The sequence below is a fragment of the Scleropages formosus genome, chromosome 24 (assembly GCF_900964775.1).
Source record: "Scleropages formosus chromosome 24, fSclFor1.1, whole genome shotgun sequence".
Lineage (NCBI taxonomy): Eukaryota > Metazoa > Chordata > Actinopteri > Osteoglossiformes > Osteoglossidae > Scleropages > Scleropages formosus.
In genome coordinates this window covers 13,586,729-13,614,666 of record NC_041829.1, presented here as the reverse complement: position 1 = coordinate 13,614,666, position 27,938 = coordinate 13,586,729, and the positions used below count along the sequence as shown (strand labels likewise).

The 27,938-nt window shown below is 41.3% G+C and overlaps 1 protein-coding gene across 1 annotated transcript in view; it reads right to left on the bottom strand.

The window, feature by feature from the left end:
- rbm20 (RNA binding motif protein 20) overlaps positions 1 to 27,735 on the bottom strand; it is a 59,415-nt gene extending 31,680 nt beyond the window's left edge. The window contains exon 1 of the mRNA XM_018726412.2: positions 27,490 to 27,735. Within this exon, the coding sequence (XP_018581928.2) occupies positions 27,490 to 27,620 (131 nt within the window). The 5' untranslated portion in view covers positions 27,621 to 27,735. The remainder of the gene's footprint in view (positions 1 to 27,489) is intronic.
- Between the last annotated feature and the right edge of the window lie 203 nt (positions 27,736 to 27,938).

Below are 27,938 nucleotides of genomic sequence, written 5' to 3'. Positions count from 1 at the left end.
TCAACAGTCCTTAAGAACACTAGCGCTCTGCTCTAGGGGGATATAAAAAATGCCCTCGTGCGGAGAAGAAAAAACACAAATCCACGACACCAGAAATACCCCAGGTAATTTAACTTCTCGATGATCTGACACGTTGCGTTACGCAGCTTAGCCGCCGCAAAGCACACAGAAGGCAGGATCAGTGTCCGGCTCCGAGCTATGTCACGCACAGCTGGGGGCTCCTCTGATTTATTGAGGCCAGGGAGCTGGGCTTGGCCTTGGGTTCTGTGAGCTGAGGGATCCCCAGGCAGGGCAAAAGGGGAGGGCCCTGGTGACTTGATCCAAAGCCATGCCAAGGCAGAAAAACAGACCTATAGAAGTTATTACCATAGAGCCTAATGCATTAACTGTGTTTTACTATTGTACCACACGCTGTTAAACGCATAACAATACATCATATACCACTGCATACCTTTGAGTGTCCTTTTTCTTTACAGACCCCAGCTACCCAGCGATCTGGTTTCAAGGACCAGAAAGGTGTCCCAGTGGATATTGCGGTTCCTGGCCGCCTCTAAGGTCAAGGGAAACCTCCGCACTAGACAGCTGCACCACAACTGTTTGCCGGTCCCCGACATTCCAGCGGAAACTCGCATTGACTGAAATGTAAGAAATAGCAGTGTGCCAGGGCCCAGCAGCGCTAAATGGCGAAAGCTGTTTGTTTTCTTAGGGCTCAGAAACCTCCAGCCAATGGACTCCGTCTACTGTGCTCAACATCCACGTCAACATTGGCCTGAAAATCCATTACCAAGACAATACTGTGACTCAGACTTGAGTATGGTGACTGCCGCAGCCGCTGGGCTGTAAAGACGCAAGTGCAGCGTGGATGGGTTGACCCCCCGCTAAAGACACAATCTGCCTTGTTTGTTGCGCATATGTAAATTACCAACCGAGACAGTGTGTGATGCACACGAGGTACCCTAAAGACAGGGAGTTCGTTACATAAAACTTTAACAGCACTATGATGAACTGTTCAACGTGAACACTGAAAAATTAGCCCCAATTAAGAAACATATCTGCAATTCATTTTCAGTTACGGTGTATGAAGAATGTGGCCTCATGCCATCGTATTAGAGAATGCCCAATTTTTGTGTTGATGAGAGCAAAGAAAAGTGAAGAATTGCTTGCAACACGATGCAGTTATGGGTCATTAGGAAACCAGATGCCACTTAGCTAACTTGGATAATGTACAAAGAAATATAAAAGCGCTTTGCTTATAGAAAAGTCATAAGCTCAAAGTTGCAAGGAGTTAATACCAGGCTTTGACCTCATGCATGTTCCAATTCAAATCCTCCTATACACATGGCAGTGGTTTACAGAGAAATTAGACACTAATGTGTTTTATTCCAGTGCTGCATGCGCCCTTTCGTAAAGATATCATACTGGTGCACATTTTAAGTCTTGTGATTTTTCTGGAACTAACTGTTTTACGCAGTGCTGAAAGATGTCAATGAGTATCTGTTAATCAAAACTGACTACAAAGGCCCTGACTGTGTTGAAAGAAACATTTACCATAGAGCAAATTAACCAATGAACATTTGTTCGGTCACGCTTCTCCATCTGAGATGGTGCGCTCAACGGCTCCGCTTCCAGAGGAACGACCCGGCGCAAGCACAGCACATTGCCATCTGTCAGCCAAGGCTTGCGCCATCATCTGGGCTCAGTGCAGCCGCAGTCCATTAGGAGGGGGCGTCCCTCCTCCTGCTCCGTATTTCACCCCAAGAGACACATGGAGAAAATACCTCCGCTGCTGGAAAGTACAGCCACGCACCTACCATTGCTCTGTTAAAAATGTGCTCCCTAGAATTCAAAATTTGCTGCAGAACTCGAGGTGAAGCGAGTCACCGTGGCGTGAAAGAACATTGCTCGGATTTGAACTTGCAAAGAACCGGTGGCGAGTTTCGCACAAGAAGTTAACGGCAGCAGCGCGTGCCGAGCGCACAACCTCAAGATGCGCCACTCGGAGAAGACACATTTGTCTACAGCCATCTTGCCCCTGACAGCAAGCCTACGCAGCAGACATTCTGGGTGGGTTTGGGGAAACTCGCCTGAAAGGGCCTCGCTGTGTCCAGTTGTACATCAGCTGCGGAGCCTCCTCTCTTTCACTGTCACCTGATCTACAGTCCTTGCATCAGCTCACCGAAACCAGATCTCACATGACTGCAAGCTCAATATACACACGCATTTCTCAATTTGCCTATTTTAGTCCCAACTTTAACCAGAGAGCACATACGAGTTAATTTCCAGATCAAGAGAGAAATAAGCAAATTTCTTGATGATTTTTGTGATGTATTGATCGCACATTTTCTTTTTTCGGTTCCAGAACATGTGACAAAGTTTTTCTGCCTTTCAGACTGGAAATGCTCCCAGTAAACTGCATGCGTGATACCTAAAACAGACGATAAAATAAATGTCTGTGTACTTCGGTGACGCCGAACTAGCCGAACGATTTTCTTTTTTCAGAAACACGTAATTTGTCTCATGCTCAGTTGACAGCCACGTGTTAAGAAGCAGATGCCAAATTTGGTTATCCAACAGGCAACTACCAATTCGCTCCATCACTCTGAAAGATATACACCGGCATGCAGTAAAGCTGATGTGGTCATTTATATTAAAATATTAATATATTTTACAATGTGACATAGGGAAAAAGCTTTGGAAAGACTCCCCATACTGTGTTTAAATGCTCCAGCATCTAAGTAAATGAAGTGGAGACCTGGTTGTGGTACAACTGAAACATCATCTTCAGGACAGAAGATTAGGAGCTGTTGTTAATGGAGCTCATCTGCACTTTTCATTCCATTGCAGATTTAAGCATAAATTTTTAAATTTAACAGGAAGCAAGTCCAAGCACCGAGGTCTGACGAATGCAACATTTCACCACATGGAAACCTTTACACCAAGAACAAGACGGACCGAGACACACTCGAGTAAAACGGAACAATTTCAGAGGAAAGCTCACAAAATTTAACATGGCTAGGGTATCGCGTTATTTGAAAATGCCTTTACACAGGATGCGATTAGATATGGCAACAACAAAAAAAAAAAATGCCTGTGGAAAACAGTTCATAATAGAAACACCCAGCTGTATCCAAGATTTTCTGGCCAGTCAAATATCCATTAGTAAAAGTGAAGTAAGCAAAAAAATAAAACCCCCTAGTTCTGAACAGCTGCAAGAAACTTAAAATAAGAATGAATGAGTCCTTTTTTAAAAAATCTCCAACCAGAAAAGGTTTGATCTCAGGGGGAAACTATGGTGCATACAGCTTAAGAACCATGTACTGTTACATTTAAGCCATGTAAAGGTTTTTTCATCTACACCGATGGTGTCCAACATTTTTTTTTAGCGAAGGCCCACAATCTAAAATGTGAATTTTTAAAGTATATATTTTATTGCACAATGTAACGCTATCAGTTACTTAAACTGCTTTACCAAGATACAGTAATAATAATTTATCTGATACAAAGATGGACATAGGACACGTTTCTTGCCAGATTTGCAGTAATTCTCGTTGAAGTCATTTAAATTCGATGCACACTGAAATTGAACACACTCCAATAATTATAATAATAATAATAATAGACACTATAATTTAAGAATAAATAAAAAAATAGTAGTATAAGACATTATTATTATTATTATTATTATTATTATTATTATCTTCTAAGTTTGAGCCTCTTACATTTTAAAACGTTCCCAGCAGAGTAAGTGAACACGACGACACAGTGTGGTGCGATAAACTTATTTTCGCAAACTGAGCTTTTTTTTTTTTTTTTTTTTCTCCCTCTCGGGAAATATTATATGATGAGCATCTGGCTGAAACGGTTCGGAAGGAAAGTGTGGTTCGGACGAGGAGACGGAGCCGCAGCAGGAGATTCACCGTTCCGTTGGGAGCCCCACGCCACGGCCACGCCACGGCCACGCCGCAGAAAGTAGAAGCGCGCGCACGTGTCCCGCGGCCACGACGTGAATCACGTGCTTCATTTCGGCGACGACAGACACCTTCCTCTACCCGGGGCTACGTGTCGGGGATTCGTCCGAACCCCGTGTTCGTGTGGAGCGCGTTCATGTTACGGAGAACGAGCAGCTCGGCCGTCCGCTCCCGCTACCCCGGTATTCAGTATTCGGTATTGCCGCGGGACCCCACACAACTCCTCATAGATACGTACTAGAGTAGAGTACAGTACCACACATTTACACACGTCCCGGCGGCCCACATAGGTGAAAGGGCGCGACCCGCACCTTAACTGACACTCTTGGTCTGCATTTGACACATGACATGATGATCTGACAATTTTACTGGAACACTTTTCCCAAGTCGGTTGACAGCAACTAGGGGATGCAGTGGCCCAGCGGGTTGGCTGGGTCCTGCCCTCTGGTAGGTCTGGGGTTCAAGTCCTGCTTGGGGTGCCTTGTGATGGACTGGCATGTCATCCTGGGTGTGTTCCCTCCTCCTCCAGCCTTGTGCCCTGTGTTGCTGGGTTAGGCTCTGGCTTGCCACGACCCGCTCGGGACAAGTGGTTTCAGCGTGTGTGGGTTCTACAGCAGTACCCGCTGTGGGATTCGAGCGAGCCACCCCCTGGACCAGGACCTGGGTATAAATGTGTCCTTTAAACCCCCATGAACAGTCTCTGCTGAGCCCACACACATTTTGAGAACCACTTGTCCCATACAGGGTCGCAGGGAACTGGAGCCTAACCCGGCAACTCAGGGCATAGGGCTGAGGGGGGAGGGGACACACCCAGGATGGGACGCCAGTCCACCGCAAGGCACCCCAAGCGGGACTCGAACCCCAGACCCACTGGAGAGCAGGACCCGGTCCAATCCACTGCGCCATTGCACCACCCCCACCCCCCCACTTTGAATAAACCTATTAGTAAAATAGAGCAATCATTTTTGTTACACATCATCTGGCTCATTTAACAAGCTGGATATTTTTACTCGGTCAGTTCGGGGTAAGAAGCTTACTCAAGACAGCAACATCAGAGCCGAGGGACCGTTCCAGCTCATTGTTATAAAACACTGCACTGCGTGGCCTTGTGCATTAATAATACTGACAAATATTGTTTCAGAAAAGCTGCTGCTATCACATTTTGGGAAAAATAACCCTTACGTCATTACGCAACATCCTCGCCGAAATTGTTCTCTCGAACTCTTGCATTTCTCTCTGCCGCACATTCAGAGCGGCGGGACATCAGGATGTACGGCGTCGCTGGTGTTTCGCAGAGGCATGTGGCGCTCGCCCCTCTATGGCCACCTCCCCTGACACACATAATCATATTTGTCTGCAGGGAGCCAGCACTACCGTAATAGCGAGATCATTGGCAAGGGCCCCGAACACCAGAGAAGGTCCCAAAGAAAAATACCACACACGGAGCTGCCAAGATCTTGTCTCTGCATGTGCTGTCATTCCCACCTGATGCACAGATTTACTACAGCTCACAATACTTACCTTTTTACTAAGAAAACATCTATGTACATGGTGTAGTCCCAAGAATAGCACTCTCCACTCCTAAACAAATTATGGCGCGTTGCTATAAAGTACCCTGCTCGCAATATATTCGAACATGTTGTTGAAGGGCAGCACTTGAGGACTTTGGAATCTGAAAGTCACCTGTTCACATCTGAGCAAATGTATGACCCTGAATTTCTTCAGTAAAAACAACCAGCTGTATAAATGGGTCAAATACTGTAATTCACTTTGGATAGGAAAGGTAGATCATTCACAATAAATGATTTGGGGGATGGACAGAAAATAAGGCTATAATTTACCTGACCCTAAATTCAGCTTTAAAAATGTAACATGGAAAATATGTACCACACAATGTTTTTCTTCTTTATTTATCGTCAACAAAAGAGTCACGGGCTCAGATGCGTGAAAGTGCAGCACCGTTTGTCGACTAGCACGGAAACATTCACGGCATTTCTTGAGAGTAATTCTATCAAATGCTATTCAAAGAGAATATCAAAAAAAATTTCAATGTTCTTAATGAAAATCAATTTAAAATTTCAGAATCATACATAAGTGAAATTCATGTAGTTTAGGAAACGTTTAACATGTTAATCAAAAAGTGAACCAACGAATATTTTTAAAGTGACTTTAAATTAGGAGGATGATTTGATCTCCGCATGTTGATTCAGTAGTTAAGGCAAACAAAAGTGACATCATCTTTGTTTACCTCTCAAGAAGAGACTTGGTAAATTAACAACCCTGATGAGACCCTCTGCCCCTCCATCATCCATCTACAAGTTGCTGACAGCTCAAACGCCTGACTGGCACCCACAGACACACACACACACGCACGCACGCACACACACATACAAAAACAAACACACATGCACTACACAGGCTGAAGTTCTGTAGGTCAAAGCAACATGTCTCCAGTCGCAGCCAATTCCTTAATACAAGCTATCATCAAACGTATTTAATCACAGCCCGTCTCCATGTGGGCCAATCGATAGCACCCGGGTTAACTGAGATTAGCCCTTTCTGGTGGGGTCACGACCCTCTGATGACAAGCGGATATTGTCCAGTTCCCCTTCTGTTCACATGATATTCCTGCCCATCTCTGGCTCCGAAAGCTATTAACGTGCCTTGTCCTGATACCACCGCCACTATCCATGACAAGAATGTACTTATCTGCTTCCTGGTGACAAGGAGTAACACGGCGCTCTTTCCCAGACACCGGGCTGATTAGAGGTGTGACAGAGGAGCCACGCATAAGGTCCACAGAGTAATTTTTAACATTACTATTTCCCCACTTTAAGCTGTAGCCGGTTGTATCTTTGTTTATCTGACCAGAGTGTCCCTACTTACCCATTCATACAGCTGGGTTTTTTTTTTTTCTTTTCTTTCTAACTGGAGCAATTTTTAAGGTAAGTACTTCGCTCAAGCCGGAGATGGCGATCAAACCTGCGACGTTTATATCCAAAGGCAGCGCTAGTAACCACTATGCTGCAAGCTGTCCCTACATACCTAATTACCAGGATGCAGTGGTTTCCTCCAGCTCTGCATCATGCCAGGTCGCTTGCTCTTGACACTGTGCTGCACTGATTTACTGCTGTTTGGTAGAATGGCACAATACTTCCAGGCCACAACTGGTGACCTAGAGGCACCTGAAATAACCCTACAAGGTGCAAGAGAGTGGCCAGGAGGCTCTGGAAAATCTAAACCCTCTCCTCCTAATGACCGCCAACTATCAGCACAGCCCAGACTGCAGTCAGGAGTCAGAAGGAGGATTTCACTTCTCGGTACGCACAAAGAAGCCGGTCAAACAGCAGCATTCATTACCGGTCAATGAATTACGGTCCACGCTGATCTCTGCTGCACCTGAGATTCTAACTGTCTTGAAAGAAAGGTTCAGTCCATCAATAAACTTGTTATTTATTCATTTTTAGAAAATATCTATTTACTTGCCAAAGCTACTTACAATCTCAGGTTTGCAGCTATGCAGCTGGGTAATCCTTACTGCGTCAATTCAGGGTAAATTCCTTAATTTAGTGTACAGCAGAAGTAAGTTTCAAACAGGGGATCTCCAGATTGTAAAATGAGAACTATAACCACTATGCCACCTGCTGTCACATATCACACTGAACTGGATTCATTAGTCAAGGACTCAATTTTTCAATTATGTTAACTGGATTTTTTTACTGTGGAATACAGTGGATCTCAGTTTACTGTAACAATTAGAATACTTTGGCCCAAGTAAGCGGCTGCCCTAGTTATGCACGGTCTCACATAAAGAGTTGCAAGGGTATAAAACAAAAAAAACCTGTGGACTTTTCCCCCAAAGCCCAAGAGTTTGAGTCTGTGTAAAGTTGTGATGCCCTCTCCTCGAGAATTCGCCCAGCCTATAATAAATATGCACTGAAGCAGTACTTTAGCCTTCTCACACTCCAGGGGGAGAAGTCCAGGATTCATGTCACTGTGGGCAAAAGCCTCACGGAGGTGATTCCAGACAACAGAGTTTCTGGTCCCTGGTTATCAGTTCATTGCAGTCATTAAATACAACAATAAAGTAAATATGGAATAAACACTGATGAGCACAAATTCACGTAACTGTGTACTGAAAATTATGTTTAGCACAAGGCAACATTGAAGAATTACTTCCTATGACACAGACAATTTCAACCAATCCCAGAATTTACAATTTTCTCTTTAGCTTTTCTCCAAACCGAATCACAATATTAAGCTACTTCCAATGATTTGCCCATTTATACAGCAGGGTCATTTTTACTGGCACAATTTGGGGTAACTACTTTGCTCCTGGGTACTGCAGTGGGAGCTGGGATTCAAAGCAGGGTCTTCAAAGGCAGCAGCAGTTAATCACACCACCTCCTCCCCCAAAGATTAGTGTCATTCTAATATCTCAGCCGAAGCAGCGGAATCATCGCTGTTAAGTGATTTAGTTGACACTTCACTTCATATTCCATTTGCGTGGATCTCCAGGAACAGGACAGGCACCTACTGTAATAACATCAAGTTTAAAAAAAAAATAGCGCTCATTGTAAAACACAAGTGCTCACAACTAGTAGAGTGTGTACAAGCAGCTCACACCACCTGACAGTATTGTCCACTGAGGAGCGACCGACACACTGGTAATCTTTAAAACGATAGTAGCGTGGTGCCTCGCACCTCACACCAGCCAACTGTGTCAAGGAGGCCCATCACATCAGAAATCTAAAAATAACACAACACAATGACTGAAAATTCAAATTGCAATAGGGATTCTGATATTTCATTCTGCTCTGACTTACATGCGTCACAGATGAGCGGTCCAAAAATCCTCAGCTGTTATGGGACTTCAACCTCCAAAACAGCATTTAGAAATAAGACCCATGCAATTACTCAAAAATGGTGCTCTCTGTTCGAGCCATAGCGTTGGCAAAAAAACTGCTTAGGGATATAGGCTATTGTAAATTAAAAGGGAAAGCATTTTTGTAACAATTTATAGCTGTTATAAAGAGAAATCCCATTAGAATAAACATTTTAAGCCCTTTGTAAATCACTAGAACCAATTACTTTCCTCCTACTCGCAACACAATGGTTGGCAGAAATTATATCGCGGTTACATTTCATGAAACTAACAGTGCAATCCAGAAATAAAACATCCAAAGAACTGGGAAAGACTGTATGTCTTGTTACATAAACAGTGTATTTTTTTTACATTGTCTTTGTTGACTTTAGCAAGTTGGTATAACCATTGTTTCTGAAGTTCAAATGCTGAAGGTAAACTGAAGGTAAATGTCACCTCGGATACAAAAATGCCCTGTGGTGGGACATTTTCACAGTGCTGGACAGGAGAGATTGAGGTAATTTCTCTGTAAGGGTCTTGAGAGAGTTAATTGCCCATGAAAAGATGGTGACAGGGAGATTAAGTCTTATGCAATCGAGCACAAGTTGTCCATTGTATGTTTTTTTTTTTAAATCTGCAGTTTTTCCTGTCTTTTTGTCATGTGTCCTGCTCATCATGTTGTGCCCCGGTCATTATTTCTGAGTTATTTGTCTTTTCAGTACTCCAAAAATATAAATAACATCAACACAGGAGGAAAATTCTTCCCAAAAAAAAAAAAAAAGCACAAAGGTCAAAATTTGTACTGCATTTGTTGTTTCACAATTTAAATAAAATTTAAAATCCGCTGTAATCGGGTTTCTGCTTGAAAAATCTTCAGTTACTATGTTTCTCGCATTAATATTTAACATATATTCCTAGGTGTTATATTTACATGTACAATTCACAAAATTAAATAAAGACAGATGAGTCAATGAGCAAAGTGTTTTTGCAGACTCTCAAAAAAGAACAGCATTTGTCATAACTTACACAATAGCTCTGTTTTCCTCCTTTTTTCTCTTACAATGCACAAAACACACTGTGCAAGTGATACTCTTTAAATAGCATTAACAGTGCTGTCCAGTACCTCTGAGCATCGATTGAACTGCCTCCCATAGTGATGTCAACTTTGTTAAAGTTATTTACATTTTAATGCTGTGCTATATGTAGGAGGCTCTGACTCATTCAGAAAGTCCTGTCATATGACTCACTTGACACGGAATAATATTTTATTTTCAGCACTCTGAAATTAAAAAAGCGCATAGCAATACTAATTCGTACAATAAAATGACCGTTTGGGATTATCACTGTGTAATGTTTAATCATTTTGAAAGAGAGCATCACTGGAGCATGTCCTCAAGCAGCTGCCCAAGAGCGCTGTGAGGAGCGCTGTTGCTCGTGCCACGACCAGGTGCTCAAAGCTGTGGCAGAATCTGCCAGTGCGGGGATATCACCGAGGAGAACCCGCCAGCTGGCAAAGCAGGCTTTAACACTTGTGAAGGAAGATGAAGGAACAAGATCAGCACCCAGCATCAGGTCAGGACTTCTGGGGACTGTGCAAGATTGGCAGCTAATGGTTGACTTAGGAAGGCAGCTCAGGTTTCCAGCCACTACCACACAGACATCCCTTCGGCCAGACATCCTGTTGCTGTCAGAAACTTGTAAGCAAGTCATTTTTTTCGAGCGTACAGTTCCTTGGGAAGAAGCTGATGAGAAGAAGCTAATGAAAGAAAAGTGGCAAGGTATGAAGAACTGGTGGAGCAGTACTGCTTGGAATGCTGGAGAGCAAGGTGTGTGTTCCCATTGAAGTAGACTGCAGGGGCTTTGCTGGATAGTCTTTGTATGGAGCCTACGGTACGTTGGGTTTCACAGGCAGTCACAAGAGGAAGGCTACGCAAATTTTTACTGAGGTTCCGAAGAAGGCATCTAGATGGCTGTGGCTCAGGAGAGGTTAGCTGTGGGCTCTAGGTAGCACTATCTGGTTGCAGGTTGGGGTCTGATTAACCCTGGCTCGGTTGCCTGGGCGAGGGTTTCTGACGTTGAAGGACTGGAAGAACCAAGTAACCCCAAGCGTCATCACTGATGATGTATCCAGGTGAATCACAAGATTTACCATGTAAATGAAGCTGTCATGTCATGGCAATTATCAAGAGCAGGTGTTTCTGAAACATTGAATGTAGCTCATTAAGTACCATTCCCACAACTTTGTTTTTAAAGTTATTATAGTCCTTGGGGAGAGGTTTTAACATCCTCAATGTCCAAAAAGAATGATTCATAGAAATTATTATTATTTATTAATTTAAGGGTACTACAGTGAGAGGTGGGGAATAAACATTGGTCTTTTGTTTGCAGAACAACAGTTTTAATCGTACACTACCTGCTGAAATTTATTTACTTTTACATTTATTCATTACACATAATACATGCATATATTTAGCAGACATTTATCACCAAAGTAACATATATTGTGCTAGATACACTACACTAAACTCTCTACCATCACTAACTCAGTTAAACACCACAGCACTGCAACACACAAACATACACACAGTAATGGCAATTTTGAGTCACCAATTCACCTGAAACAACTGTTTATCTTTAGAGTGTGGGAGGAAACCAGAGCAATCGGAGGAACCCACAAAAGCAGAGTGAGAATGTGAAAACAGACCATCCAGGTGCTGTGAGGGAGCAGCACTATCCACTGTGCCACTATGCTACACCCTAGTTCCCTACTGGTTCATCCTCTATGACAAACCAATATATAGATGAGTGACTTCTAACTATAAACAGTATTTTGCTCCTAAGCATTTCTTATGATAAATAATACTGTTCTCTGTTGAGAGGAAAACACTAAATCATTTTATAGATCCACTTACAACAAAAACTGTAACCAGTGAAAAAAACTGTTGACAATTTTACCCCCATTGCTAAGTGTGTCATCTAAAGAAATAATCTGATCAAGGACAAAAACCCTCCTGGCACTGAAATCTGCAACCTTACCATCAAATGTCCAGATGCATTACAATTATGCTACCGAGAATATTAAAGAAATCAATTCAGAATATTTACGATATGTTGTTATTCCGGTATCGGTTAACTTGGCGTCATGAACAGGATCACAACACCCACAGGGCTGGAGGAACTGTACTGAGATGGTCTGGTTGTAGGCCACAGCTGGCTAGCCACTTGTAGAGGTAAGGGAATGGCTCTTAAAAATTGTGTTATCAACTTCAGCTATAAATGAAATATATAAACTGAACAACAGGCTATAATCAAAGTTTTAACCTTTAACTATAGCGTGCGAACACTGAAAATTTTGTTGTTAAATCATTTCCTTATACAATATTTGAAGGGATTTTTGCCAACAATTTCAAATTTCAGTTACAGAATGGAAAAAGAATGTTCTGTATGAATAACTAAGTATTTCACTTATAGCCTAGCCTGTAGTTTTAAAAAAGTTTCACAAGTCATATGATCTGTATTCTACTTTTAATAATTAAAACCCAGTCCTGCGGGAGCAATTTCGAGTTTGCATTTGCGTCGTACCAGGTGCTCTTATACACCGCTGCCAAGACCAGAGATCACTTCTTGGCTGCCAAATGCAGCAAATTATGTAGAAGCAAATGCATCAGTGTAAGGTTTCCTCTGTGGAAAACTAAACCAAATACTAATTATATAAGCCTCTGCAGAAATGCTAAGGCCACTTCTTTTGTATTAATTCAGCTGACAATCATCTATCTCTAAACGGGACATTTATATTACTAGAGGCACCGAGTTTCAAGACGAGCTAGTGTTGTGTGTTATAGGTACACGACATTGATTTTGTACTGGATTTACATACACACACAGACACGCACGCGTCGTCTGAAACCGCTTGTCCGATACGGGGTCGCGGGGAGCCGGAGCCTAACCCGGCGACGCGGGGCGTAAGGCCGGAGGGGGAGGGGACGCACCCGGGACGGGACGCCGGTCCGTCGCAAGGCACCCCAAGCGGGACTCGAACCCCAGACCCGCCGGAGAGCAGGACCCGGTCCAACCCACTGCACTACCACGCCCCCTTGCTTTGAACTAGGTTATGAAAATTGTTAGTATAGGTGAAATTACAGTTATAATCCTACAAATGAAGGCGACCAAGTGCCGGATTTACGTTTACGTTTATTCATTTAGCTGACACTTTTCTCCATCAATTTAAACGCAAACTAACAAAACGAAAACCGCACAAAAACACGTGCCATTATGAAGCTTAAGACAGAAGGTTAAGAAAACACAGAAAACATTGCAATAAAGGCGCTGATGTGCAAAGAATTTATCGGTATCTAAAACATTAAAATTAAAATACTTGGTCCTGGTTCAGCAATGAGTGCCAACCGCAATTAACTACCTCAAGTACAAACTAATTTAGGACAGAAAAATAATGACTATAAACACAGTATATAAAATAAACCAAGGGCACCGGTATCCTTATGACTAACGATAATGACATATTTATGGGGGGGAAAAAAAAACATTTAAAGTGCTGACTTCACCGGACCAATGGAAACTGTATTTGCCATTTGAGTACAACTAATTCAATATGTTCCACGGTAGCTGCGGCACACAGAAGCCTTGGCAGCGGTTGAAAGGTGCCCGGCTCTCAACTGTCAACAAGTGCACAAAATGTCGGCGGGCCGCTGAAACACACGAGGCGCATTGGTCGAAAGCCGTCACGTGGCTGAGATAGGAGCCTCCCGGACACCGCGCACCGAATATCAGACATTGCTCTCCATTAACATTGGCACCGCTAGTATCTAAAATTACGAACGGTGAGTTGTAAAACCATATAAACCCACAACATACCAGCTGATGAATTCTGCGATGGGGTGTTGGCGTGTTCGATAATTTATAAACTAAGCACCTGGTGAAGGCAGCAACGCGCTGGAATGTGGGCCTTGCGATGGGAAACGAGGTAAAAAAAGAATAACGAACATTTTACAAAAATGAACAATGCATCACTATTGTACGGAAGAAAAAAAATCTCATAGAAGGAACAAGATTTGACAGTGGAAAGTCAGTTTCTATGAAAAATGCCACAGATGGGCCACAGTCCTATTACCGTCAAAGAGAGGGAGCGCATTTTAACGAAGAGTCGGTTCAAGATATTAATGCAGTCTTGGAGCAGACTAAATACACACCAAAGGGACCAACCCCACAAGCAACACCCATGTACTAAGTGCAGAGCACTCAGGCAACATCAATACACCTTTTACAAATACACTGGTCGCACTGTGTTTCGTTCGCCCTAAAAAGACTCGTACGTACTTGCGTATAGTCAAGTGCCCACATATTTACTTTAAACGTACTCAAAAGACCTGGGATGTAATAGATACATGATACAATCCAACAGAAAGTGACATCGCTACAATGTCACTGCAGTTCGATCATTTGGAAAAGTGTTTTATAAGCACCTAGGACATCGCCGCCCCCGTGCGCCGATTTTGCGAGAAACGGACGGAAACAAAGTACACGCGGGCAGAATGCAGAAGCGCGACGCAAAATCCGAAGGTGCGATCTGCGAGATTTGAGCACGCTTGAAACACCGCCTTTGACAGATACAGCGAAAGGCCACTCTTCTCCTTGATACTGAGTGACAGGCAGATCGGTCTGCTGACAGGGAGATGGGCTTCTCAGATGCAGCTCTCTGGTTTCACTAGTTTTCAAAGGCTGATGAGAGGAATGTCAAGCACACCCCTCCCTCGTGATCCTCCTTCCAAAGTGCAATTTCCATATCGCTTACAGGCCATCAACTCCTGCTGCGGATCACCGAAAATCTGGTGCCGTCAGAACGCCCGCCGAAAAGTAGTTCATGTTCCCCAATTTCCAATACTGCGTATACAGGAAGATAGTGGTACACGGTCCATGTTCCCTTGTACACGTTTAGAACAGCAGACGAATGCTAAACGTTGCACAAAAGACTTTTAACCGTTAAAGGAAACAGCATCCAGATGTTTTTCCGCCTGTGCACTCGGTATGGAATTCTGAATGCGTTCAGGGTTGGCTCTGAGGATTTTTGAGAAGAAAAACTTTTTTTTCCATTTAGAAGTAGAAAATCTATACTGGAACACAAGAAGTTATGCAAAAGTCATGGCGAGGTCCTCAGATTTGCCCTCTCTTTGCCGAACCCAAATTCTACAACAATCTTATAAAATTGTTCGCCCAGTAGTAAATCATTCTACGTTTCTCTCACCGGTGTCAGAGAGTAACATTTAATTAAAAGAACGTTTTAAATCTTCACTGAAACTTGCACCAAGGTTGAACACCACTTCATCCTTAGTTCTGGTCGTTGCGGCCCTTTCGCGTCAGATACCAACATAGGTCGTGTTCTCTGCAGTCTGACGTATTTATGCCTACACAAAGTCAGATAGTCACAGATATGTTACTCGCAATGCGAAGAAGAATAAGGAAACTACAGAAGAAAAAGGAGCTATTCGGCGAAGAGCACAGCAAATCTAAGAACAGCGTTGCTGGATAAGAATGCAGTCTGCAAAGGTATTGCATTCCCGATAAACCCTTCATAAGGTGAATTCACATACCTCATACATCTAATTACCATTAGTTTCAAAGGTTAAAAAAAAAATTTATTTTTAGTCTCCAAATTAGACATCCATTTATGGTAAAACACCACTTAATTGCATTGAAATGGACACAGTTACTTCAGTAGTTGTATTGCAATACATCATAACAAGGCAGTTTCCTATCATGAGTGACTCTAACCTGTGCATGCCTACCTGTGCTCCTTCAGCTCTTTTGTAGTTATTACATACTGTACACTTAATGCTCGCAAAGCGTATGTGTGACACTCAATGTTTACGTATCGATTTATCTGTTACTTATCTACAAAAAACAAAAGAGAACAGCAAAGACAAAAGAAAACGATGATAATAATTTAAATTGATTTACACACAAAAACATGACATTGTTTGGATGGTCCAAACAGGGGCCCCGGATACTGAGATTATAATTGGTGAAACCAACCAACACGGGGTAGCGAAGGATGAGAACGGAGCGCAAACCGAACTATAACTGCAAATGTGACCGCATGGTAGTATAGGTGTCAAACAGCGCCTGGGCTGTGTAACTGAACATATGTTTGGTCTCTGTTTGGTCTGTGTTTTTCCCGTGTTTGTTGCGAGCTTCCGTTCGACACCCCCCGTATTTGCATACATAAATGCCTCGTAAGGTAAAGTACAGGTATTAACTGAAACTCGATGAAACAGGTATTGAAACAGGTATTGAATTAAATTCCCGTAAGTCGAATGAGCATATCTCGGGTTTGACTGTACTTCATACTGATTGGTCAATTTCCTTTGGGATCTATAAAGTTTTTATCCACCTATCTATCTGTCTTGCAACTAAAGTCAAAGCACGTAACAGTCCTTCGCATGCAGGATGGTGTCAAAGAGGCACATGTAAGCTATGAAAGCATTGTTTTAGCACACGATGCGGATATTTTCTTGGTTAACGATATATGATCATCACACAGGAAACTTGAACTTGCAGTTAAACAAATCACAGCACCAAACTGTAAAAAAACCCATACAAAAAAAAACCATAAATACACTTATTTAGATCATTATCTGATCCTCCAGTATTGCAGTGTTATAAATACAAATAATTTCACAAGAGCAGCCATTCAGAAGATTACGAAGTTGTCATTAGCTCTCTGGCTAGTCAAAAGAAACACATTTTTTTCCCTCGAGAGAGAGGATCTCTGTCAATAGCCAGCTTCCGGCAGATATATGAGGTATGCCCCTGGCAGTATTCACTTCCCCTGACAGTTCTAAAATTAGTATCATAATAACGAGATTATTATAAGCATGTTGCATCTTACAAAACTTTTTAACAGAAACAGTACTAATACAAATGCCCCCCCGCAGTATTATTTAATGATATTTTTTGGGTGTTCTTTATATGTTTTCAAGCTGTAACTATACGTGGTTTTCTGTGTAAAAGCCTGAACGGTATGCCAAGCAGCTACACTTCGGGATGCTGTTATAACGTTAAATCAATGTAATAACTCTGTGGAAAATTGGACTTAAGTGTCCTTTTAGGGTTAGGATCAGTGCCATGAAGTCAAATTCAAATAATAGTGGCTGTTCATTTCTTCATTTAGCAGATGCTTTTCTCCAAAGTGACGTTTAACTTAAGTAAACAAAAATGCATTTCACCGACAGATGGAGCGATACAGATACAGACACGTCATTCTCAAGTTCGGTCGCTTAGTCCAAGGCCACGGTTTTTCCCAGTGCGCATTACACGAGTAACTCAAGCTTCTTCTGAGTTTTCAGTAAAGCACAATAAGCCTAAAAAATTTGGTTTATTACAGTTCTCAACAAATATCCACTATTGTGGAATGCAGAGACTTGCATGTTTCCACTGTCTTTTATACTGCTCAACCTGTCGTATCTCCTTGTGCTTTTCAATTGCAGTGACTTAGCCCAAAATCACAGTTTTTGCAAGCACACAGTACATGAGCAGTAGCAGAATACAACTGATGCAGAATAATGTTAAATTGCATAAAGTACTGAAGCATTGCTGTAGTTTTCTTGCTACAGGAGGGTATAAAAATGATGTTCCTTTCACCTTGGCCTTGTACCATATTGACTACAACAGCGAGTGAAAATTGCTTTAATATTTTATATTGTGCACCTGCTGTGTCTCTCCCACATTTAACTCGCAATATACCCATTATTTTGGTGCACTTAATGCAGCATCCAGCGGTTTGTCCAGTGCTTTTTACTTTCTAATTCAGACTTTTTGCCCCTACTTTTATACTCTCTTCATGCTGCATCTGCTTTTCAGATGTTACAACTATAATTATTGTTTTTAGCTGCTTGTCATAACATTTGCATGGCAGAAACATCTCAAAGTTTTAAACAAACTGTTTAATATAGATTCAAAGTTTCAAAGAGATAAGATGGACATGTTGCAGGCTCCAACCCACCTGGTTAATATCAACCAACTGTCCTGAAACAAGTCTTCAAAATATGAAGGTCTAATACCGATCAGTCACCAAATGACCAATCAAGATTCAATTTTGCCCATATGAATTCGGGAAGAGCTGTTCCTCACATCTCTAAATTCATGCCTTTAGTCTGATGAATTTTGGCTGCTGACGTCTTACGTATAGGAGTACAGGTAGATGTACAGCATATTTGCAACTGCTTCAGAAGCCAAGTGTGAAAAGCAGCAAATCTATAGCTTAGGTTAGTTTTTTGCAGCAGCCAGGCACAATCTAACCAGACCACAGTGAAAAGACCCACCTCTCCCAACTGCCACACCAGCATTGCTCATTTACTACTTCATTAGGTACACCTCATGAACCCTCTTTGAATCCAGAAAGGCATAAATTCAATAACAAGGTGCTTGACACATTGCATAGCGTTCTTGGTCCATGCTGGCTTGACAGCATCAGACAGTTTCTGCAAATTTGGTGCTACAAAGTCATTCTGCTAACATTGTGTTTCCCCTGACCCACAAGATACTCTCTAGACATGGACAAGAGGTGGGGACATTGCAGGCCGCTGTACAGCACAGTAAGACAATGTCATGATGGTGGATCCATCCTCAGAGGATCTGTGCTTTCGAACACTGTACATTATACTACACAAAGTATCAACTTGAGAAAGGCTACAAAAGCCATGAAGAGGTTAACCTGATCAGCAAGGTTTCCATACTTTACCGCACTTAACTAATGTTCAGTTGGTATTAAGAAAACTAATGTGTGCCAAGGTAACATACCCTACACCACCACCAGCCTCTATCATTGACACCAAGCAGGACAGGTCCATGAATGGAATGAATTCTTTTTATAGCAATTTCTGACCTTGCCATTAGTATGTCATAACCGAAACTAGAATCTAACAGGCAATGTTTTACTTTACTTACCACTCTTCAGTCTTCCAGTTTTACTGACTGTATGTCCAATGGAACCTTGTTCTTGTTCCGAATTCACAACATGAACATGGCATGGTCATCTGCTGCTGTAGTCCATGCACTTCAAGGTTTGACTAGTTGTGTACTCTGAGATAACTTTCTGCACACCACTACGGTACCAGCCTTTCTCATGAACAAGGTGTTTTCACCGACAGAAATGCCTGTATTTGTTCATCATTTCTCGTACCTCCTTAAAGTCTTTACATAGAAGTGTGCAAAAACCCCCGGAGGGTAAAAATTTCTGAGATGCTGGAAGCAGCGTGGCTGGCACCATGCAACATTCGAAGTCACTTAGTCTTAGATCACACATTTGTCCATTCTATTGTTCATTTGATCAGTCACTGGACCTCATGACCCTGTTTGAATACTTTACACACTGTGTCGAAACCTCACTAACTCGTGCCTCACTAACTGTGAGGGAGGTGACCTTTACGTGTAAACAGCTAGGTGTACCCAATAAAGTGGCTGACAAGCGTATATTCCCGTTTTTTGTATTACTGTTATTCTTCTCAAGTTTTTTTTGGCATATTAGCAAGCCAATATGATTATTTCAAAGCATGATCAATTTTAAATGACAATTCGTTAAAAAGATTTTATAAATGATCATGAAATGAGTTTACACACAATGTCTACAACCGCTTGTTCCAAGAGAGGTCGAGGCAACCCAGTAGCCTAACCCGGCAACACGGGACACAAGGCTGGAAGGGGAGGGGACACAACCCAGACGAGATGCCGGTCCACCGCAAGGCACCTCAAGCAGGACTCGAATCCCAGACCTACAGCACAGCAGGCCCGGCCAAACCCACTGCACCACTGTACCACTGCACCCCCCAAAATGAGTTTAGTACTTGCTAAATCAGCAGTACATAAGTGCACACCACTGTCACAACTGAAAGCATTAGAGACGTCTGCACTCACTCGGGTGGCAAGACATGACCAAGAAAGGATAACATTAGAGGACGACACTTTAAGTGACAAAACAGAAAGCAGGCAGCAGTCCGAAATGGTGTCTGAAAGACTTGTGCAAATGGGCTGCCAGAGAAGCACATGCCAGTTTAAATTTGATTTTTTAATAATTCAATCCGGCGAAGATGAAAGCAGGATGCCTTTGGAGTGACAGAATGGCCCACAAACACTACTGCTCAGCTGTTCACAGCAATGCGGCAGGAGCGAGGTGTTTAATTAGAGGATTTATGTCAGTTTAAAAACAGCCAAATTTTCCGTTGTCTACCTGGGTGATGCCACTCTAAGGTGAAATCCCAGCGGTGAATTCCAGCCCCTGCTCTGTGGAAGACGGTGCCACCGCAGTTAAAACATGACATTGAACTTCTCTAAGAATAGATAATCATTTTGCTAACAGTTGAGCTTGCAGGTTCTTTTTCAATGCAACACTGGCAGATGCTATAAAGCCGAGATAAACATATTATGCAGGAGGCATGCTGCTTCTCTACAAGCCGCATTCTTTGATTATTAAGGCGTCTCATGCCAGATGCTCTAGGGAACATGATGAGTGACAACAAAGCGGATGGCTCTTTGCTGGAAATAAATCCCCACCATTTTAAAACAATGATCACAATGACAGGAGAAAAGGCCACATGGAAAAACGAATCAAGCTCCTTTCAAAACATTCACATGAACCAGCTGAGTGTGTACAGTCTTTCTCCACCTTACAATGGTAATGCAAAGTGTTCACAAGGTGAATTCTCATTACTCAAAGATATAATTGCCATTAGCTTCAACAATAACACTTTTTATGGACTCCTAAGCCCCAAAAGTCACAGCCATTTATGTTAAAGTATCACCAAATCCCAACAAAGTAGAAACAATTACTTCAGTAGTTAACATTATTTATCATAACAAGGCAGTTGCCCTTTATAAGCTATTCTATAATACTGCATAGTTGTGTGCCTGTGCTCTTTGAGCAAGATCTTTCATGCCTATTATCACTTAACAAAGACTGGGTTTCCTCTCGGTGCTCCCATTTACTCACACAGTCCAAAACGTGTGTCTCACGTGGACTGGTGACTATAAATTGTCCATATTGTGTGTGTGTGTGTTTTAAACTTCTGTACTGCTGACGCCGAACATAAAGGCAAAAACCACGTTAACACTGGTAGCACATACACCTGATGAGATGAGCTACAATAAACTTCTGCCTGCACAACATTAATAACACATAAAATACAACACGTGTTTAAAATATACTGTAATTTCCTGTAAATATGAAAAGAAACTAAATGTCCACTGGTGAATACATCCCTCTCGCAGCTCTTTGTGGTTGCGTGGGTTTTCTCTGGGCACTCTGGTTTCCTCCCACATTCCAAGGACTTGCATTTCAGGCAACTTTAAACAGGTCATAGTGTATCTGTATGTGTGTTTATCTATGCATGTACTGAATATGAATCTGTGACATTGCTATACTGCACAAATGGGTGAATGATTACAGGGCATTTAGAGCAATGCACTTAGCATTGTAAGACCCCTTGGATAAACCTGTTAATCATTTTTAGTAACTCCGGAGAAATGTCACTGCTTAACGAATAAATGTGAATGCTTTGCACTATTCAATTGCTTAGAGACACACAAAATCCACATTCTGGCTTTGTAAACGTAAAGAAATGCCAAATAAGACAAAGAAGTATCAAAGCAGTATTATTAAATGAAACCCTTCATAAACCTGAGTTCTGGTAGCTCCAATGGGCATATCTTATGGAATAATTTCTTATATACAAACAGGTTACACATTTTAAATTAATTAATATTAAAGACTCGATTGTTTTTCCAAAAATTTTTCTGTCTGTTATTGTTCTTCAAATCTAGTATATGTGCTTCTTTATTAAAAGACTATATTCATTTTGTTTGTATCCAGGAAATAACAGCAGTTCACTGTAAGGCTAAGACTGTATCTAAACCATGCCCACTACCTTTAAAGTTTGGGAGAAAAAGAACCGGTGCCTTCATCTGTAGGATTATAATTGTAATTTCACCTATACTAACAATTTTCATAACCTAGTTCAAAGCAAGGGGGCGTGGTAGGGCAGCGGGTTGGACCGGGTCCTGCTCTCCGGTGGGTCTGGGGTTCGAGTCCCGCTTGGGGTGCCTTGCGACGGACTGGCGTCCCGTCCCGGGTGTGTCCCCTCCCCCTCCGGCCTTACGCCCTGTGTTGCCGGGTAGACTCCGGTTCCCCGCGACCCCGTATGGGACAAGCGGTTCAGAAAATGTGTCTGTGTAGTTCAAAGCAAAAGAACTTTTTGTACTATTTAATATTTTCATTTACCTAACTTGCATCTATTTCTTCACTGTATGCATGTATGTACTTTTGTCAGTGTATACAGTATATGGTGTATCAAAGGCTGCTGCAACCAAGGAGAATTTCCCTCTAGGATTAATAAAAGTTTCATTAATTCATTAATTCAAACATATTTTTTCTTTAGTTGTGTTATACAAGTTGTTTAAAAATTACAAATGCCAATAACTGACCTGAAACACTTTGTCATTGATGTCACAGCTATATATCACGTTGCACTGATTTAGTAGAAGACACTACTGATCAAAGCACCTGCATCTTTATCACCAAATTACACCATCACACTATTTCTCAGGCTACATGAACTCATAATAGAGCCTGAAGAAGTCATTAAACTTTTTATTCCTAAATAAATAATTGTCATGACAAAATATAAAGACATTTAATGTTTTGTGTGAAACATCTTGATCATACATGGCTCATCCAGATTTCCTGTTTCCAAAGATGAAAAACTAAGAGCTTCAAAGAAATCCAAGTCCATGGTAGTTTCATGTATGGAGTATTGCTAGCCCTGTTGGTACTCTATGTCGGCATGGCAAAGAACAGAGTTGTGGGCTCTAAATGCTTAACTGACAGCCCACGGTCTGCGATATTCCATTTCCTACATTTCCACGAGGCAACGCCGTCCTTAAGCCTGTCCGCTGCATGTGCACGACAGTTACGACAACGCTAATTTAACCTCACGGTTTACAAAAAGTAAATGTGCTTTTTCATATTTAAAATTCTGTTACAAAGGTCGTGTAGAGCAATGAGTGCGGCTGTCAATACCTTGCGAACCGTTCCGCGTTGGTAAACATTGCTATTTCTTTTTTAATGAAGGATTACACGGACCGTCCTTCCACACGGCTACTAGCCGTTTCTCTTTTCCAAGTAACTTAAAGCAGTGAAATTTGCTTTAGCCCTGCCCCCTTTGTCCTTCACGGCAACAGGATCTCAGCTGGTAAGTCCCGTTAATTAAGGCTGTTTGTCAGACGTTCGGTCCCGTATGGAATCCTCATTCCTAAGTATTCTGTAACACCGGGGCGTCTTGAGATTCGGTGTGTCCTGGGAGAGAGGAGTACATTACAGCTACATCTGCATAATCCACCCCCTATAAAACGCTCAGCATGTGAAAAGCAACGAGAAGTTATTTGAGTACCTATCTTCTGTGGGCTGCAGAATAACTTCAGATACCATTACCTTTGGTAGGTACAGATTACTTTCATATCCCAGCCACGTACAAACATACCCTAGATGGCTAACATCTCTGAGTATACAGGAAAGTGAAAAAATGCATATATCTTCTATCTCAACACTTGATGAATTGAAGTCAATGGCTACCAGCTGGAAGTTTCACAATTATATCCTGTGTTTAAAAATGCGGACATAGAATTTTAAGAAGACTCAATGTAAGAAATATTTGTGGCACGCAGGGCCATGCCAGATTTAGGAAGTAACCAGTTGGACCTTCAGTTTTTGTTACTCTTTTTTTCCCCTCCACATATTACAAGAGTGAAACCAACTCTTCGCTCAAAATAAGTAAGTAAAAGGACTGGCCTCCTGGCTCAAAAAGAAATAATACAAAACCAGTCACAGCTAACGTTCTCTTCACACTCTCAAGTCTCAAGACCTCTGAAAGAACATCACGACTCAAAACGCAAGCTCTTAAAGCTCTCGTTATTTTCTTATCCCTCAAGTTCTCTCTCTTCTCTTTGGTTCTCCCTTTATAAAGAGCCTCTCCATCTCTTCAAATGGCTGCGCTTGCAGCTCATTTCTTCCTATGGAAAGGTTTCCAAGGTATGGCTCAGCGAGGGTGAGGAGCGAAGATGCGCAGACTTTCGCGTGACACAACTTTGTTTATAGTTTTTTTTTTTTTTTTGCCCAGTATTTCAAATATTGTATTTCTAAACTTTACCCCGGGTAAGTACTTCCACATCGCTAAGCCACGGAAATTTGTTTAGACTCAAAGATGAGACTTCAAATGAGGAATCAAACGGCAATTTCACGGCAGGTTTTCTCAACATCTTCTGGTGAAATGTGAAACACAGCCCAATGCAGCACACTATTGAGAGCCAAGGTCGAAAGTGAGGTCAGGAGATCATGCAACACTAACCCCAACAAAAGCACTTTCACCATGAGCCCTGTTCGCACCTTTAATCCAACAAGGGCATTAGAGCTGAGCGCCTGTTGTTCAAACTGAAAGCGCAACGGAACACAAGGTTTCAGCAACCGCACTCTTCTTGCTGCGAAAATGAGGGTATTCAGCCATCACTGCCTTTCCTGTGGTAATATTTCATGCCACTGTACCACCAAAGGTACCACCACTATGGTGAACACACTTCAACAAGGATCAAAGTAGCCTGGAAGAGCATTTGAGGTTTGCGTGAGGAAGCCTTAGCAAAGACTACAAAATTGCTCTTATTTCTGCCAATATTAACGGTACACCATGCCAATAAAATCTTCAAAGCAGCTTTATATTACTCAAATCCCACTAATTTGGAAAAAAGGGGGTTTCATGAATAGTGAATAAAACATGACAGCACAAATACGAATTTAATAAAACCAAGAAAATTAAATAAAAATTAAATATTTATTTCAAAGCTTCTAGCTAAGTATTTGTTAAAATATTATATTGTCCAATACAGCACAAAGAAATTAAATGATTATGAATGTTATTGGCCGCATGTTTACAGACCAAGCAACAATTAATAACAGTTTACTAACACAAAAATGAAGATACGAATTCAATTTTAAAAGCTGAAATGCAAGTTGGAAATATTACTTTAAAAACTTTCAGTCTTTAATATGGGATTTTGTAAAACAAAACTGAACAAAATATAATGAATCTTGAACCACTCAAAAATCGCATACTATCAGGCACGGCCCAACTAGGAATACATAAGATAATACGGCTGAAAAAACACCCTTTCTTAAGGATTCATTTAAAGCACAAAAATGGAATGTTTTAAAGATGCCTTTAAAGAAAAATAACTTAGAATAACACTAGCACAATCCACATAAAAACAAATTCAACCTGTATGATGAAGAAGTTATATATAATTTAAAAAAAAAACAAATCAGTCACATGTCATAAATGACAGGTCAAGCAAACACATAAATTGTTGATGTATTAAAATAGAAGCAGTAGATCGTAAGACCATAAAAGGATAGTGCTACCCTTTCATTTTATAGCACGCTCATAAACTTGGTATTTATATAAGATTCCTCGTAAACGACACTGCCTGGATACCTGTTCATTCATTAATGCTCTAAAAAGGGGTCAGTGTGTGATGCCACAGCCACTAAAAACTATAAATACTAAACTGCATCAGGAAGATTCAAAACCAAACAAACGTAAACTTTGATACATTTAAGCTACACATGCAAAGAAAATGTCAACAAAACGGTACACCGTAGATTGTACTGTATATTGTACTGCATATGAGTCAATTGGTCTCACAGTGGTGGCCAAATCAAATAGGGAAATACGAGTCTTTGAAATAAGTGTTTTTTTTTTTTTAAGAAAAAAAGTGGCTCTCTCTATATATACATATGCATACATTTTTATATTGCTTTTATTCCGAATAATCACTATTCAAGTGCCTGTCATCACTATTTGAAACAGTGTTACAGAATTATGAAAACGATAGCTGACTCAGTAAGTACAATTATTACTTCACTTTGCGCTATTTGAGTTTCATAACATATGACATAACATACTGACACACCTTTGAAGCTATTTTTGTCTCTATCAAAACAAGTAACAGTGTTATTGTTCAGTTTGCATTTTGGAATGGTATATTTGAAAAAGATTAGGTAAGTAAACAAGTGTTTATAATTTACATTTTACAAAAAACAAAATATATTAAATGGCTCAATCTTTTATGTACAGTAAGTATATTATATACAGGAAAAAGGAAAAAAAAAATAGCAAAATTGCTGAGAAAGCCAGGTTTTTTTGCATAGCGTTTCCCCTACTAACAGATATGAATTACCCATCAAAATCCTTAAAGCAAATGATATTCTTTTTGAAATATTTCCATTAGATCTACAGCTGTAAATTATAGCCAACCAATAAATTTGCACCTCTACCTTAGTATAATGCAATTAAATGTATCGATTCATTCATTTAATACATTGTTCTATTAAGCAAAAACTGCAGTTTAATAAAGTACAGGAACAAAGTTCTGAACTCCACAAAATTATTTTTGAACATCAGCACATGGCAAACATTTTAAAGTTTTCTTTATAAGTGTAATTTCTTTGCATTTTACCTTCTAAATACAATTTTCAATACTTCAACAAGTTATAGTATGAGTGATCCCATGATGACTTGTATCTTTTTCAATAAAATAAAAGTTCCTCGATGCATGAGCTGGAGCTGTAAAAGTCTTTAATCATATTCAGGTTTGTTTGCTCTAAGAAATCCTCAGAATAGTACAAGATTGGGACGTGTTATTGAATTACTTGCCGCTATTAATGTTAACTGAACTTCCTTTTTTCAGATCCCTCCTTTATCTAGAGCGTAAGAGAAAAAAACAACGTTATTTTATATTGTAGCTGCTCATACTTATTGGAAATATAACTAATTATAACTATGAGCACATACAGTACAAGTGAGTATAAGAAAGTACACCAACAGCAGCAAGACTGTCTTTTGACATTAAAACAGTTCACTGCACGTCATTAGAATGATTATTTGTTCGGCAAAACACCTCGCTACTGCAAAGACGAGCTGGCGAGGCAGCGACCGTTAAATAATAACAATAAGGAAATTTCATCAAATGTGCGTTGCGGATTTGACAAAACAACCTCGGCTCACGTGCGACACCTGGAAGTCCTCCTACGGAATTCCACGCAACCCGGAGAAATTCCTTTCTACGCATGAAAAAAAAAAGGCTCCAAAAAGCCTCCTGTGTTGAAGTAGCTAAACAGCGGCCTTCGAGATCCTGTTGAGAACAAGCAAAAATATTCACCAAAGACAGCTATGAACAACCGTTGTATGTTTCAGTATACAAATCAGGCCAAAAATTTCAAGTGTATAATTGAAACTTGCGTCACACTACATATTCCAGCTTCGCTTGTGTATTTTTCTTTTCCTTTAAAGTCACGGTATAATCAGATTCTTGGCAGAAGCACTTGACGGAAGCACTTTGCACTTTCCCGTTATTTTTTTTTTTTTCTTTCCCATAAAGCAATATGGAAAGCAGAGCAGGGACTACAAGCAGCTTAAACAGTTAGCAAAAAATACATTTTTTGTCAGCCGAGATAGATTTGGCGGCAGAAATTCACTTAAAGGGAGACATTTTTCATGTTTATGCGTTGGTCATATTCACAGGTGCAAATCAGCCACTTTTCCTTACCTTGCTTTGTGCTCAGTAGCAACGTTTACTCCAGAAGGCCCCGAAGGGATTTGGCCAGAACTTTGCGTTTGTCCATTTTTGATATTTTCGATGTTACCGTCAAAAACTCCCTTGTCCCAGGCTTGCTTCATGACGAGAAAGCGCCTGCTTCGGCTTTTATAAAGGAGCAGCCCTCAAAAAAAGAGTTCTAAAATGTCCTCTGAGAAAGAGGCCCGGCAAAGTAAATCCTAAGGGAATCTCTCTCTCTCGTTCTGCAAGCTGACAATCGGAAAAGCAGCCTGTGACAGTTGCAGGCGAGTTTGGCCAATTTTGCTTCCAGCATGGGACCAAGGGTAGCAAATGGCAGTCGTCCCTTCCCCCTCCCTCCGTCTCTGTACCCTTTCCAAATTTGAAAATAAAAGACGGGAGCTCGGAAGAAACTCTTCAAAGGAGACAGCAGCGGGGCCGCG